We start from the raw sequence: 17,016 nt of genomic DNA, 5'->3' as shown, positions 1-17,016 counted from the left end.
GATAATTTTGATATTTGGAATATGGATTCGGTTTCTAGGGGTCATCTTATTTATGATAGAAATCCTCTGCTTCAGTTTTACCAATTCATGATGATAAAACTCATTTGGCTCAGTCTTTTTCAGACTTCTTTTCAAACAAAATTTCGAAGCTGAGGGACCAATTTCCAAAGTCCTTGGCCTTAGAAAAGGTTAATGAGTCACTACCGTATTCTTTTAACGAGTTCACTCCTGTTACTAAAGCCAGTCTTATTAAAATCATTGATGCCATGAATTCTAAGTCATGTGCACTGGACCCTATTCCGACTAAACTGTTGAAACTGTGTCTTCCTAATGTAATACATGATTTAGTCAAAATAGTGAATGTCTCATTTCATTCGAGTACAGTTCCTAAAATGTACAAGCAAGCTCTAGTTCGTCCTTTATTGAAAAAGCCCAGTCTTGACTCAAATGTTTTATCCAATTATAGGCCTGTTTCTAATCTGTTATTTGAGCATAAAGTTCTGGAGAGAGTTGTTTTAATCCAACTTGATGTGTATTTTAGTCAGTTTTCTTTGTATTCTAAATACCAGTCTGCCTACAGACATAATCATAGCACAGAAAGTGCCTTACTGAGAGTACAAAATGACATTTTACGTGCACTCGACAGTCATAAAGAAGTTATTCTTTCACTACTTGATTTGACCGCTGCATTAGACACTATCAATCACAAGGTATTGTTGTATCGCTTAGAGCACAGGTTTGGCATTAAGGGCAAGGCACTTGCTTGGTTTCAGTCCTACCTATGTGATAGAACTCAGACTGTGTGTATTGATCGTATACTGTCAACCCCAAGTGATCATGGGAAGTGGGCTGGGCCCAATACTTTTCACGCTGTATGCGGCACCATTAGAAGACATAATTATCAAACATGCACTGGATTTGATATTATTTGCAGATGATACTCAGTTGTATCTGACGTGAGCTTGCTGTCGACTCAGCATTCATAGTTGAACATTGTATTGATGATATTCGTCAATGGATGATTGAAAATCGTTTGGTTTTGAATGATGCTGAGGCAGAAGTGATCCACTTCTGTTCAAAGTTTAAGAAATCAGTTGATCTGTCATCTCTTCGAGTAGGGACCACTGATGTTACTACGTCTAAATCTGTCCGTGATCTTGGTGTTTATTTAAATTGCTGTGCAGATATGAGTACTCAAATTTTGAAATTATATCAGTGTGCATCGTTCGCTCTACATAGAATTGGTCGTATTAGAAATGTTTTAGATCGTTCAAACACTGAAAGACTTGTGCATGCTTTTGTGACATCACGTTTTGATTACTGCAACAGCTTGCTGTTCGGTATCGAAGACAAATACCTCTGTAAACTTCAGTTACTTTAAAATTCTGCTGCTCGTCTAGTTACACGCACAAAAATGCATGAACACATCACACCAGTGAGGCGTGAGCTTCACTGGTTGCCTATCCATGCTAGAATTAATTTCAAAATTCTTCTTTTTGTGTATAAAATTTTGCACGATCAAGCACCTGCTTATCTTTCTGATCTTATCACTGTTCACATTCCTAAACGGTTTACACGCTCAGCGTTCACACCAATTTTGGAGCCGGTGAACTGGGAATAGAAACACTTTGGTTATCGTTCTTTTTCTAATGCTGCTCCCACTTTATGGAATGCCTTACCAAAAGAAATTAGATTGTCACCATCTGTTGCCTCTTTTAAAACATCTCTGAAAACATATCTCTTCAGAAAGTACTATGATTAAGTCATCGGTTTGATGTTTGTATCATGTTGCATTGTAGAGTTTGTATTTTTAACGGAGTATTTTAATGTACTTGTTGTATTTTAACCAGAGCATTTATGGTACTTTTATTATTATTGTATTTTCATCTTGTATTTTATTAGTCCCCACGGACACTGTCCGGGGGGACTTATAGGTTTGGTCATGTCCGTGCGTGTGTGCGTCCGTGCGTGTGTGTGTGTCCGTGCGTCCGTCCGTTCACGCAGATATCTCAGAGATGCCTTAAGCGATTTCATTCAAACTTGGTACAAGGATTACTTCATATGTCGTACAGATGCAAGTCGATTTGTTTTGTGATATGATCCAATATGGCTGCCAGGCGGCCATTTTATTACGATTTTTTCATGTACAGAGCCATAATTCAGGCATGTTTCAACTGATTTTATTCAAAGTTGGTACAAGGACATTGACCAATATCATAGATATGCAAGTCAATTCTTTTTGTGATACGATCCAATATGGCGGCCATTTTGTTACGATTTTTTCATGTACAGAGCCATAACTCAGGCATATCTCAACCGATTTTATTCAAAATTGGTACAAGGACATTGACCAATATCATAGATATGCACATTGATTTGTTTTGTGATTCGATCCAATATGGCCACCATGTGGCCATTTTATTACGATTTTTTCATGTCCTGAACTACAACTCAGACATGTGTCAAGCGAATTTATTCAAAAGTATTTTTATCACAGACCTAATGAAGAGAACTCTATCCTCTCTGAGGACCTGTAATCAAAGCACCCATTAACAAGTGGGGACTGTGTCATCAACGATGACTTGTTGTAAAGCGATTTGATTGATGGAAATCGCTTTAGAAAAATAAATTATTATTGTATTATTATTATTATGATGTATTGAAATAATGATGAAATCTGCAATTGTATATTTTGGGGCAGTTTTCACCATTTTTGGTCAAAGGTTCAATTTTCACAAACTGCTCATCTGATAGCTTTGACATTTGGTATGCAGGTTCCTAGGGGTTATCTCATGTATGATGTATTGAAATAATAGTGAAATCTGCAATTTTGTAATTTTTTGGGCAACATCATATTTGCCATTTTTGTTCAAAATATGTGTTACTTAAAAACTGTTTGAATTGAATTCGATGAATTCGTTTCTTCGCTTCGATAAAGTTTGATGTGTGCGATGTGTGATAGTGAGCATACGTGTGTGAGTGCTTCACGAACTCTACAACATGTGGAGCAGTCTCAGTCAGAAAAATGTAACAACTTAGCCGGCTATTGAACCACTCTTTTTTGGGAGTGGAGATTTAGCCGAGCGGTTCTCTCTGTGGCCTCTCCGCTAGGCGACTGATGCCGTATGTTGTTGGTTCGAACCCGATTGAAAACTAGCTGTATTTTCCGATAGATTGATATTTGGTATACAGGTTCCAAGGGGTTATTTTAATATGATATATTCAAATTATGATGAAATCTTCAATTGAGTATTTTTGCAGTTATTTTTGCAAGTTTTGATAGGTCACTGAAATTAGCTATCAGAGATTTCCACCTTCCTTATCAACACATGTGTCACAAGTAACAAGAGACAGTTTTGAAGGCTGTGAACATAATTTTGTCATATTTCGTATCAATATGTTGTAAAATTTGATCCAGAAAACAAAGCTGAGGGTAATTTTTTCATTGTGGACCAATTTTTGCAACTTTTCCATGTTAAGACACACGAAAACTGATGAGAAATTTAGATCCAGGATAATTTCAGATGTCATAATCACCCCCCTCCCTTTTTTTACCTCATTCTCTCACTTTCCTTTTTGTCAAGCCTTCTCTGGCAAATTTTTTTGTTGACATTTGCTTATGTATTTAGGATCTGCTTGTCCCATATAGAAGTTGATATGCACGTTCCTAAAGATGACCTCCAGTTCCGAAGTTGCAGACCTTATTTGCTTTTGTCATTCTTGTTTATCTTGTTTAAATATTTCTTTAATGGACCAATTTAAACCAAATGTGAGCACATAGTGTGCTTGACGTAATTTTTTACTTGTTTCTAAATGGATTTTAGAACTCTCATTTTAACAAATGTTCTTTTCTATATTTACTCTTTTTATAGATTCAAATACCCTGGAGGATGAAGAGGTAGATGTGACCAGTGTCGATCCCATTGCAGCTTTTATGAGCAGGTCAGATGATAATGTTTAGTTCCTATTTTGCCACATGTATTTAAACCAATAAGATATGTGAGAAAAATGTCTGCCAACATGATCAGATGTCACATTTACAGAAAGAGTAAGAAGTCTAAGGCCACTCATATGGCAAAATGACTAGCAAAACAGCCAGTCATTTGATGAAGTTGTAAACAGTTTGGTGATTAACTTTGCTGATGGCTGTTGCTACCAAACGTTGTAAATGAGAGCTTACCAATTGGCACCCTGTGTTCAAGATTGAGATAACATTACCATGATAGCACCAGTCCACATACTATCTTGTCAAGACAACTTGTTTGTCATATCTACACAATAACCAAAGGAAAAAAATAGTGTAATTGTAACGTACAGACTATTTTCTGTAGACCAAAATTATTTGTTGTATATAATTTTCACCTTATCACAGTACAGTACCAGAATCACATAACTTGTAGCTTTTGCCGCGCAGTTGCGGTAACTGCCGGTGTGGTAACTTCGCGGTAACACCTCTTTTGTTAGCTGTTGATTTTCTTTATCCTCGTTTGCAGTAATTGCAGTAAGTGAACAATAGTTGCCGCAGCAGTTGCGACGAGTACATCAAAAGAACGTGCGGTATTGCGGCAAGTGACGTGGTGTTAATGACCCCAAGTTGGTTGCCGCACAGACCTTTTGTGAAGGTTTGCTTTTGCCCCGCCCTCTGAGTTTACGATCACTGTCCCAAGTTTTCACTATAGCGATCTATGCAAAATTGGGTACCTGGAAGCATTTCTTGCAGTTTTTTCCTTTGTACTCTTTTTAAGTGTACAGAAATGTACAGTATACGGCACAACTTGCGTTCAGACTCGGCTGGTTTTTGCTGGCATTTTAGACGCGTTGAAGACGCATCCGAGAGGCGTCCAAGATGAGTCGAAAACATGACCCTCGCCACTCATTATCTCACAACGGAAAGAAGGTCAAAAGTGCCCTTCTTTATGTACATACAATACACACTATTACATCGCGTTTGGCATGTTCTTGACGCTTCAATTCCTTTTGTCTACTATCATAAAATGTAGCAACTTTTTGCCCATAGTGCAAACATTTGGAGAAAAGATCGATTGATTATATGTTGTTGCTCCAAAACCGCCCAGGTAAACTCATTGCATTATCAATATCGCGTTGACCATGCGTTGTTCACTGTGCATGTCCATGAGAAAATTATTATCGAATGGTCTGGCCCGATGCCACGTAGTAATTGCTAATACCGGAAGTAGCATGTACCATCGTGGTATTGTTGACAAAATGAGCGGAAACAATGTTCATTCATGTGTCTGCGAGCTTTCAGTTTGGCAACAATCTGTTTTATTACACTTTATGCATATATATTATTGCCGGATTACTGTATTACTGTATAACCCTTGCGTCCTATTAACACAGCCATAGGATTAAAAAACACCAAGAAACGACAGCTCGCATAGGAAATAAAATTTATTTCGAAAACACAGATCTTGTTTTTTTCATCTTTTCCTTTTTTTATGTTCTGAGGTCACGTCATGTGTTAGATGAACACTACACAATAAAACAGAGTGATTAGTTGATGAGTACGTTGTTACGAAAAACTCATGTCTACGCAGTTGTAAGTTGTTTCTCGTTCGTGACATAGATGTCGAGCAGATGATGGTCAAGGGGCCGAATCATATGTTTATGATGAACACTCACCAGAACGATCCTCAATGGATCAGATTGTAAATTCTTATGGTCATTTACTTCTTAGTTTTTGTAAACACTCTGGTATGAGAATTGTAGTAAACGGTAGATTGTTTGATGATCAGGAACAAGGTTATTGTACATGTTTTAAAGTACAAGGTGGAAGTGCAGTTGACTACATTTTAACCAATCATGTCAATTTTGCAATGTTTGACTATTTCAGTGTCTCAGATCGCTCTGAATCAGATCACTACCCAATTGTATTTGATATTAATTTTCCCTCAGTATCTCAGAATTCTAATAATAGGTGTGTGCAGGATCCAATCCAGTCTACAAAGTTTATTTTGAATGAGAAACACAGAGATGCTTTCAATGTCTTTTGGGAAGGTGATATGGGAAATGTATGTTCAGAAATGTATTGTCTGCCTTGGAAGATGGTGACATATCTAAAGCTGCCTCCATCTTTATAGAATCAATTCACGTATCAGTCCAGTCTATGAAAACTACTACTGTAAATAATTCCAGGCCAGGTTTTGACAAACATAATGCCTGGTATGACAAGGAGTGCAGCCAAATGAAAAAGTGTGTTAGTAGGTCCTTAAATCTTTTTAGAAATTCAAAATCTAACACTACAGGGTTATGTCAACATGAAAAATCAACTTTTGCTGAAAAAAAAAAATACATTTTATGAATTGAAAAAGCAAAGACTTCAAATTCTCAGTAGTCAGTCAAATTCTAAGTTCTGGAAACTGATTAGCACAAAGAGCTGTGGACCAGCTCCAAATATCTCAGTTGATGAATGGTTTGTTTTTTTCTCAGATTTATTAACAGAACCAACAATCCAGGGTCATACTGCAAATGATGGATTTTATGAGGAAGTTAAAACTTTTTCTGAGGGATTAAATTTCAGTGAAGATTTTAGTGACACTTTGTCTACTTTTGTCCCCTTTCTAAAATAAACGGCAGTCAGTTTTTTAGCTACTATAGACTATAGTCTATAGAAACTATTGGGATGGGTATCTGTCCGGCGTCAGTCTGTATGTATGTATGTATGTATGTATGTATGTATGTATGTCCGTTTGTGAGGCGTCCGTCAACTCAAATATCTTGAGAACTGTAGTACTTACTGATTTGATATTTGTCGTGTAGATGAAAAATATGATTTTGAGAAACTATTTTTTTTTAATTTTTATGATATTGTTGAAAATATGCAAATTTGAAATTACGACAAAATTGGAAATATTACAGTTTTGGGGCAATTTTTGTCATTTTGGTCAAAAAATATTAAAAACTATATTCTTTCCCCTTGATAGACATCCTTTATATTTGGTGTGCAGATGTCCAGAGATGACTATAGTTGGATATGTGGAAATTGTCCTGAAATATACAAATTTGTATTTTTAAGACAATTTTGTCATTTTTGGTCAAGAAAACTTATTCTCAAAATTACTTGTCTGATAGCTTTGTAATTTGGTACAAATTTTGGTACAAAAGTCCCGAGGGATGTTATTAGATAAATTTTCTGCTCAAAGTGTTGGGAAATCGCCAAATTTTTATATTTTAGGTAATTTCTTTTGTGACCTTAAATGACCTACACCAACCCAGGATATCTTGTGAGAGAGTTTTGAAAGCTGTGAAGCAACATAATTTTGTCATATTTATTATCAATTTGTAGTAAAATTTGATCCAGAAAACTAAGCTGAGGTAAATTTTTTCATTGCAAACCAATTTTTGCAACTTTTGCATGTAAGACACACAAAAACTGATAACAAATTTGGATCCAGGATAATTCCAGATGTTGTAATCCCCCAACACATTGGAAGGCATTTCACTATCTATAACTGATTTAAGTGCTGTTTACATTCAAATGATAGCACTCATAGCATTAATTAAAACATCCCAAAGTTGTAAATACATTTTGTGCCAGCTGTTCTTATGTAAACATGGTCAACCAAGGGGTGGAACATTTGATATTCAGGAGGGGTAGGGGATACAAGATTGATGAGGCAGGATTACTTTTTACCAGATCCCTTGTACATTTTTTCCCACTCTTTATTTTTTCTCCACTCTCACACCTTTTCCTTTTGTCAAGCTTTGCTGGCTAATTTTTTTGTTGACATATGCTTATGTATGTAGGATCTGCTTGTCCCATTGCTATAGAAGTTGATATGCATGTTCCTAAAGATGACCTCAAGTACCTCAGTTGCAGACCTTACTTTCTTTTGTCATTCTTGTTTTTCTGGTTTAAATATTTCTTGAATTTACCAATTCAAATCGAATGTGAGCACACAGTCCTTGGCGGTATTTTTTTCCTCAGCTGGATACCTATTGTGAATTCAAGAGAACATTCACTAGAGAAAAATATTTTTCAGTTTTAGACAGGGAGAAATTTTGTTATGGTCTGTGTCATTTTCCTGTTTCCGCTCATTCTCTACAAGTTGAGGCAGATATACAGTACCAACATCACATAACTTGTAGCTTTTGCTGCGCAGTTGCGGTCACTGCTGGTGTGGTAACTTCGCGGTAACATCTCTTTTGTTAGCTGTTGATTTTCTTTGTCCTCATTTGCGGCAACTGTGGTAAGTGAACTGTGGTTGCCACAGTAGTTGCAACAAGTACAACAAAAGAACGTGCGGTATTGCTGCAAGTGAGGAGGTGTTAATGACCCCAAGTTGCTTTCTGCATAGACCTTTTTGTGAAGGTTGACTTTTGCCCCCCCCCCCCCCCCCCCCCCCCCCCCGAATTTACGATCACGGCCACAAGTTTTCACCATAGCGATCTAGGCAAAGGCGGGTACCTGGAAGCATTTCTTGCATTTCTTCTTTGTATTCGGAAATGTATGTAACATACTGTTTATCCCAGTAAAAGTTGTTCTCTCTCTCCATCTCTGAATATAATCAAATTCTGTTTCAATCATAGACAGTAGAGGGGAAGGCAAACACGGTGGCCAGTACGAAAGGGAGTAAAACCTTGTGGTGATTGACAGCAGTCACTATTGGTGACTCCATACCCGCTAGGTTCAGCGTCATCCGGCATCTTGGATTTTAACTCTCAAAGAGTCTAGTGCAGTGGTACATGTACGAGCGACAAAGTCTCTTTAAATGTCTTCTTCTCTTTTATTAGGAAGAGCCATTTTATTGCGAATAAAGGCCTGGTGTGTCAATAAATGTAGATGAGAGCTGTATGATTTTTTTTAGCTTCGCTGTCAGCGATGCGGAGCTTATCAAATCGGTTGATTTTCTGTTGTCGTCCGTCACGTCGCCTTCTCCTCTGAAACCGCAAGTCCAATTGCTTTAAAATTTTATATGCAGTTCACTTACTCAGGGTAACTTCAGTCAGATTTGTTCAAATGGTGGTGAAGTTTGCATATTTGTATTTTTAAGGCAATTTTTGTCATTTTTGGTCAAAAAATCCTTTAAAATGTTCTTCTTCATAACTACCAGACAGATGGCTTTGCTATTTGGTACATATGTCCCTAGGGATGATTCATTTCAGATTTTGTGCAGAAATATGCAAATTTGCATTTTTAAGGCAATTTTTTCCATTTTTGGTCAAAAAATGTATTTCTCAAAATGTACTGGTCTGATAGTTTTGAAATTTGGTATACAGGTTTCTATAGATGAACTAAGTAACTTATATTGAATTTCTGATGAAATCTGTAATTTTTTATTTTTGGGGCAATTTTTGCCATTTTTGGTCAAAAATTGTGTATTTCCAAAACTACCATTCTGATAGCTTTGAAATTTGGTATACAGGTTCCTACAGATTAACTAAATGATATTTATTGAAATTATGATGAAATCTGCAATTTTGTATTTTTTGGGCAATTTTTTCCAGTTTTGGTCAAAAAATGTGTATTTCAAAAACTACTCATCTGATAGCTTTGCAATTTGGTATACAGGTTCCTACAGATCACCTTATTAGCTCCCATAGCCATATGTATATATGGCAATGGAAGCTATTCTTATAGGCTAGGGAACTGTCTGTATGTATGTATGTCTGTGTGTCTGTATGTCTGTCCGTCAACATCAAAAACTCCAAAACCGCTGCACATTTCATATTGATATTTGGTGTGTACATGGATTATGGGCTGTAGATGAGATTTTGTTCAAATGAAGTTGTCATTGCCAAAAATATGCAAATTAAGTGAAAAAATGTAAAAACAGTCAAAATTGAAAAAACTCAATAACCACTGAGCAGATTACATGAAAAATTAGCATGTAAGTACTTTGGGCTGACCTGAAATGATTGCGCTCATCTTGGGTCAGCATCTTGGACTTGCTATTTTTCATGAATTTTTAGTACTTTGTGCCCTGTGGGCACAAGGTACTAATGTGATGGCGCGGCCCAATATGGCCAACATAGTGGGCCGTATGCTGTGGACGCAGGTATCTAAGAAACGCTTCAGTAACTTTTTCTGAAATTTGGTCTGGTGGTCACTTGGGCATGTATCTCAAACGTTCTTTTTTCTTTTTTTGATTGAATCATTTTAAAGCCATTTTTTTAGCTTTTTTGTGAAAACCACTATTTTCAATTTTTCCTCAAAACCACTGATTTGATTATTGTGATGTTTGGCATGGGTGTTCGTATAGTTGAAATGCCGTCAGAAATGTTCAAAATATGGTGATACATGCCTTGTATTATTTTTAAACAATATTTTTATCGATTTTTATTTTATATTTACTTGATTTTGACTCACTTTCGCTAAAGCTACTGTCTGCGCATGCACACAACTGGAGGACAAAATCTGAGTTGAAGAATCGAAATGGACGCCATCTTGTTTCTCTGTCTGGGCACATTTTTTACGTTGTGAACGTTTCACTGTGTATTTCAATATGTTCTATAGTTATGAAGTTGACAGTTATGCACTTTTACGGCTGTCGTGTATTTTTTTGAACGAAAGGCGCCTTTGATCGACTGAAGAATGATGGCCTCCGTAGGCGATAAACACCGGTACTGGCAGGCATATCAGTTCTACTGAGGAAGTAATCCACTGGCCCGTCCATAAAGGTCAGGGGCTCACTTAGAGGAGAACCACTTGATTTCTGGGGGTATGGAGGATTTTGAGAAAAAAAAAATTGTCACCAGGTGAAATAAAGGGAAAAAATTAAGCCTGTAATGGCTTGAGAAAAAAAATTCTATAACAGACAGAAATAAAAAAGGAATTGTCACAATGCAGTTGAAATGAGCAAAATTTTGGAAACTTCATTCTCATGTATTCTTTGCTGGCATGCTTCCATGGGCACGTAAATGTTTATACCACAAGCAATTCTTATGTGTTTTTTTTTTCCAGCACTTATGATATAACCATTCACTACTCTCAGTGCACTCGATGTTTTCCTTCCCTTTTCTTACCCAAGAAATCATATTTCAGGATTTCTGTTGCAATATCTCAATGGTTTAGGCAATATCTAGATGGGACTATTTGACTTCTGTAAATTGTGAAAATTTAAAACACAAGATAGGAGTCAATAAACTAGTGTTAAAACCAATACATTATTCTCTCAATATAAATATGATAGAAAGATTTCAAGTTGACAATGAAAAATTGAGGAACAACAAATATAATTAAAGCTGCAAGCAGCGTTGGCGGGGCCCAAGCGACTAACGTGGTGTCCAATTCTTGCACTGATGACATTATGTGCAAAATTTTAGCTTGAAAACTGTCAAGTTCTTGTAAAGAAGAATTTTGAACATCATCTCATATTTGTCTGTTTCATGCAAAATACGATATGGGGACAAAACCATGTGACTGATCCAATTGCCTTTCACAAACTTGAAAGAGCTCTCACTAAGAATGACAAAAGTGGAATTTCACCTCCATCAGTGTTTTGGTTCTGGAGAAGAAGATTTTTAGAGATAAATTGCGATCAAATATGGCGTCTTAATTTGAGCACGGTGACCTACCAAAAATTTGTTTCAAAAGTACAAGACATATATGAATTAGATGCTACTCAAAATTGACAATACTGGAAGGTTAAAATATTCCATCAAATGAATGTATTCATCTCTGAAATTTAGGCCGTAATAATTGCAAATTTGGTTAAAAAATAAATAATTCCATTTAGTCATATATTGTTACATTTCATCTTTACTGTTCAAAGTTTTACTTTTGTATAATTTTATGACAAGACTGTGAAAATTTAGAAAATCAAGCATGGTGACCCCATCTTTTGTCTTTAATATTTGATTATTCTCATATGCCAGAATTCAAAAATTTCCATGTGTTCTTCCTTGTGGTGCTCTCTGGCCTGATCTTGTTTAGGTAATGTTTCACTCTCATGAGCGTCATTTGACACAAACTCTTCTTCAACTACCAGTATATCAGAGTCAGAGCTATGTCTGTCACTGCTCACGTATGCAGTAACAGTGACACTACAGTAGCAGGGCGGTATCTGATAGTGACAGTTGCCAATAGGCAGTAGCTGTATTAACTTTGATAATTTTGACAATATTTTTGTTCAGTTTATTATACAACTGTTTTCTTGTTCTACTCTCTACAGCATGTTGAACTGTCCAGTATTCAGCTTGCTAGCACAGCCTGTGTATGTGTACCATGCATCAGTGCTGACAACTGACTGTCAGTCTAGACTCTAATTAAACTATCACCTAATATCTATTTATATATACAGGCTTTGTCGACAAACTGAACATTGTGTGTTTGAGCTGCTGTAGGGAGACTGCAAGAAACTGTAGTTGACTCTATTAGATAAAGATTGCAAAAATCATCAACGGTTGCAGCTTCTGCCCTGTTACTAGGCTCAAGTTTGATGTTTTTACGACAATCACACATGTTTAGATTTTTTCAAGATAAAAGTCATGGAATGTGACAAAATGGTTGTAGATTCTGTTAAATTATTACTAACATTACAACATTTGAATGACATAAAGATGGTATTCATTTTTCATTAAATTACCTACAAAAAACTGGAATCGGAAAATGTAAAACATAAAAGGACCACTAAATTTTCAAGTGCCCTCCTACAGGTAGAGCACAATTTTCAAGCTCCATGAATTTAGCAAGCGATGCTCGGACAGCGCACAGCGTATCGATGACACTTGGGTCAGGGGTCATGACCAAAAACGTCAGTTCGTATTCACGGCCAGCTTGAATCATGCCACGGATCGCGGAAATCACGGATCATAAATCCAAATGTTCGTGTCTGTAAACAGAACCCTAAAATATAAAACACATAATGTTTTGATATGGAATAACATCTTTTTGTTTCACTGACGATCAAGTTAAATGCTCAAATATCGCGACAAGACTTGCGCATTTGCACGACATGAATGTGAAAGTACGTCGACTCGGCAGATGAGCGAGCGCCTTCTCTAAAAACCTGTTTACGATATCACGTCACAGAACACTGAAAATTCTTGCGAATTCATCATTAAAGGAAGCCAATTCACACAAGTTTTTAAGGTCAGTAGGGATATTTGTTTGTTGGCAGCAATACAACACCAACATTTCGCCGTCCATGAGTGCCTTACTCGCTCTACGTTGTAAAAAAAGCGGTATGCTTTTGCCGTGACCTAACTTTCCAAATTCACGGTAGACTTTCCGCAATAGTCGTTGGAGATTTTGTTCAATATATCATGCGTGGTGGAAACCGCAATTATCCATAATCACACAGGCACCTACAGCCAAACACGGATTTCCAAACTTATCCGTAACTTGAACAGCCTCTTCGAAACAGTTCAGTGACTCCAACCTGTTTGGTGGGTCAACGATCACATCGGAATGATCGACACCCGTTGCACTGATACGTTGTCATCAAGAAGTTTTCTTATGATTTCGTGTTTCCTTGGCTGCCGCCTTTAGTAAAACTTGTTATCGGGTCAGTCACAATCAGGGTGCGCTAGATGATTTTCATTTGTTATGGACATATATCTGCTATTCAGACTGATATTATATTGCTTATTTGTTTCTAATAAATAGTAATAGTTGTATCTAACTTGGTCACTTAAAGAAATATTGCATATATTGTACAGGTTTGGTTGTACATCCACAAAAATGCCTTTCAAAACTGTAAAAAGTAGCGTTATGCTGTTTCACTTCAAAATGTACTTAATTTCAAATTGTTTTTTGGAACACAGTGTTAAAATTGTGGAATTTTTAGCTTACATATGTTATTGCAGAATACCTAATCTTTCTTTCACAAGTTATTTCATGTGATTATGTGCATCAGAACAGAAACTGTGGTATTTTTACCAAAACTGTAACATCGTTATGTTTTTTGTGTTTTATGACCATAAGTACATATACCTTTGGTTTATATGTAGAAAAATGGGTAAAATAATGTAATATTGAATTTAATTCCAACCTCAACATCCATGGCAAGCATTTTATACACCAAAATTAAAATAAAATTGCATATTGTGTTGTTTTGTGAATAAATGAAAATGGAGATCGTTGTGGTCGGAATTTCTTGTAGCGTCCGTGACACACTCATATCTTAAGGACAACAGGAGTTATAAAAGATCTGATGTCACAGGCCTAAGTGTCAATAGGTGCCTACCTTAAATAAACAAATTATATAATTACTGTCCCTTGCATTCACTATTAATATTCCTAAAATATGGAAATGTAGCATCCGTGACAGTGTAGCGTCCGTGACGGTGTTTACTACATAGTCATAATTAATAACTATTTAAAACATTTTAAAGCAGTTAATCCACTGAAACATATAAATACTAGTGTGTACTGTGTGTACATACATGGAGTTGGGTTACAAAATGTCTTCACAGCATAAAATTGTAAATTTGCACAAAATTGATTTTTTAAAACGTAATAAAACACTCAAAAAGTTATGTTGAGCCTCAACTGTAACACTTAGATTGGTGTTTTTTAAGAATGCAGTAATTGTATTGAATATGTTATTAGAATTCTAGTGAAAAGAACAATGAATTATGTGCTGTATATGCATTTATTATTGTGTATTCAATTTCAATTCATTATGTCACGGATGCTACAATAAAATGCAAACATTGTTTTTCAGATTATAAGCCAATCTGAATGTGAAATAATCACCACATTTTATTGTTTTGTTATCACATTTTGAATTTTAAAAAATCAAGGGGGTAAGAAATGACATTTGTGTTAACTCTGTCTCCACCACTTTCACATATTATGAAGGCAGAGAGTACAAACGTAAAGTTGGCGTCATCCTCATCCTCATCCTCATCCTCAGGTGACCTTTCTAGCTGACGCTGAAAATGACGCTACTCAGCATCAGCTTCAGCGTCGTATCCAAAGATTGCGGAGGTTACGCTACCCAATGATGGATAAATGATAAAATTCGCCCATACCTTAAGAAAATAACAACTCCATTCTTTCTCAACTTTCTTTTGAATCCTACAACTAGTTCGCAGGTAATATTTTATCGTTAGAATATCTCATATGGACTAGTTTTTTCGTAATTTTTTAGTCCATGGATCCGCGGATGTGTTTGTTGGTATCCTCTTAACTCTTGCGTTAAGAATTTCCAAAAATTGGTGCAAAAAAGGTATACATGGTCGGAAATGTGTCAAAATCGCCACCATGAGAGGTGATATGAAAGCCCTATTTATTCAAAGGACATATAAAACAATTAACGTGTATAACTATGACTTGAGGCCTGAAAAGACAATGTATTAAACATAAAACCTTTGAACTTTAAGGAAATTAAGGGCTAAGAATGTTGCGTTCTAACTACAACGTGAGAAACGGATATTGAGGGGAGAGTTAACTAAATATTATGAAATGCAAATCCCACTGTGTTTTAATTAACATTTACAGTGATATGAAACTTGGAGCACATTTTTAAAGTCGTTTTTACACTTATCATTCCATCAGACGCATTCGGGAATAATCTGACGCCGGTGGAGCTGACGCCGTAGCGTCATCCTCATCCTCATTTTGGGGTGACCTCTGAGGCTGAGGATGAGTATGACGCCAACTTTATGCTCGTCAGAGATACAGATATATTATAGAACAGAGGTCAAAGGTTGGCAGACTACGTCTCTGATCTCCAGCCTCACCTAGGTGTGTGTGCGCCCAATCCTGACAGGTGTTAGAACAGCTGCAAGCCATTTGGATTTCTTGGGTGGTGTGTCAGATACATTGTAGCAAATTTTATTGTGGGACCACAGGTCAAAGTTTAACAACCTGTCACTCTAGCCTGATCTAGGTGTCTAGTTTTATCTTGGTTTTACACTTTAAGTAAGGCACAAGCAATGTTAACTTCTGTGTTTTTTGACGTATTGAAAGTTTATTACTGGTATGGACATTTTTCACATACTCCAACTGATTTTTGCAGTAGTTGCTATAGCTTTCTTCAATTTAAAGAAATTGTCAATGTTTTGACACAGTTTTCACAATTTAAATGTTTGATAGAGAAAGGTTTGATTAAAGAGAAAGAAACCACCAGATTGTTGATTGCTTTTTATATTTCAAATTGACCTAACTTTCAAGTTTGATTTTGGTAGCGTCCGTGACAAAATTACATGACATACTAAACAGAAAATATTTTAGAAAGAAGTTCATTTTGATTAGACTGAATGGTATTAATATTGTTGCTATAGCATGGTTAATTCATGACAATAAAACTTTTAAGTACAGCATACCAGCGGAAGGACATAGAGAAGTTGAAAGTCCTATTAAAAAATATGATCAATATTGTTGTATTTCTCACTAAACTTGAGGTTGTGTTTATTCATGGAAAAATTAAGTGAATCATACCAAGTATAGCTTATTTTAATGCCAATATGCATCTTTTATATTGTAATACATAAGAAAGCATTAACAAATCATTGTTTTAAATTTTATTATGACATTTGTGTTTCATGTACAACATTTCTGTAGCGTCCTTGACACTGCGTCGACCATATAAAACAATGTGCACTGTGGTAATACTAATGACGTTTGCTTCACCAAATTTTAGGAAGATATGCCCCATACCATAACCTTTCAACATATTATTTAACTGAAAAGTTATCGTGAACTTGAAATTTTGACCTGAGTGACACACTCTAGCGCACCCTGATTGTGACTGACCCGTATGTTGTCGACAACTCTGGTGCGTTCTCGCACTGGTCTATCACCGGCTGTCAGGGAGGACACAGCGACATTGCACTTTTACATGATATCCAATAGTTACGGCTAATAGACTATACAATATCGAAGTTAGATTGGCTCGGCTAGATCTATTAGGTGGTGAAATCTCCGATATAGGATATTTACCTGCGATTAGACAGAATCGCCTAGTGTCGAAGTCAGAGTCAGTCCTTGGGAGTCGGGTTTGACCAGAACAGTAAGGTGGTGAAATCTTCGATATTATCGGATATTTACCCGCGATTTGACAAAATCTAGTACCGGTATCGTCCAGTATCGAAGTTAGAGTAAGT

At 36.3% G+C, this 17,016-nt stretch overlaps 1 protein-coding gene across 2 annotated transcripts in view; it reads left to right on the top strand.

The window, feature by feature from the left end:
* Window positions 1–17,016, top strand: part of LOC139126525 (retinoblastoma-binding protein 5-like) — a 299,327-nt gene that overhangs the window by 175,840 nt on the left and 106,471 nt on the right. For both annotated transcript variants that reach the window (XM_070692577.1, XM_070692578.1), the window contains one exon: window positions 3,873–3,942. In XM_070692577.1, the coding sequence (XP_070548678.1) occupies window positions 3,873–3,942 (70 nt within the window). The remainder of the gene's footprint in view (window positions 1–3,872; window positions 3,943–17,016) is intronic.

The sequence above is a fragment of the Ptychodera flava genome, assembly GCF_041260155.1.
Source record: "Ptychodera flava strain L36383 chromosome 3 unlocalized genomic scaffold, AS_Pfla_20210202 Scaffold_27__1_contigs__length_13241970_pilon, whole genome shotgun sequence".
Classification (NCBI taxonomy): domain Eukaryota; kingdom Metazoa; phylum Hemichordata; class Enteropneusta; family Ptychoderidae; genus Ptychodera; species Ptychodera flava.
The sequence above is the reverse complement of the archived record's forward strand: the minus strand, read 5'-3'. Positions and strand labels throughout refer to the sequence as shown.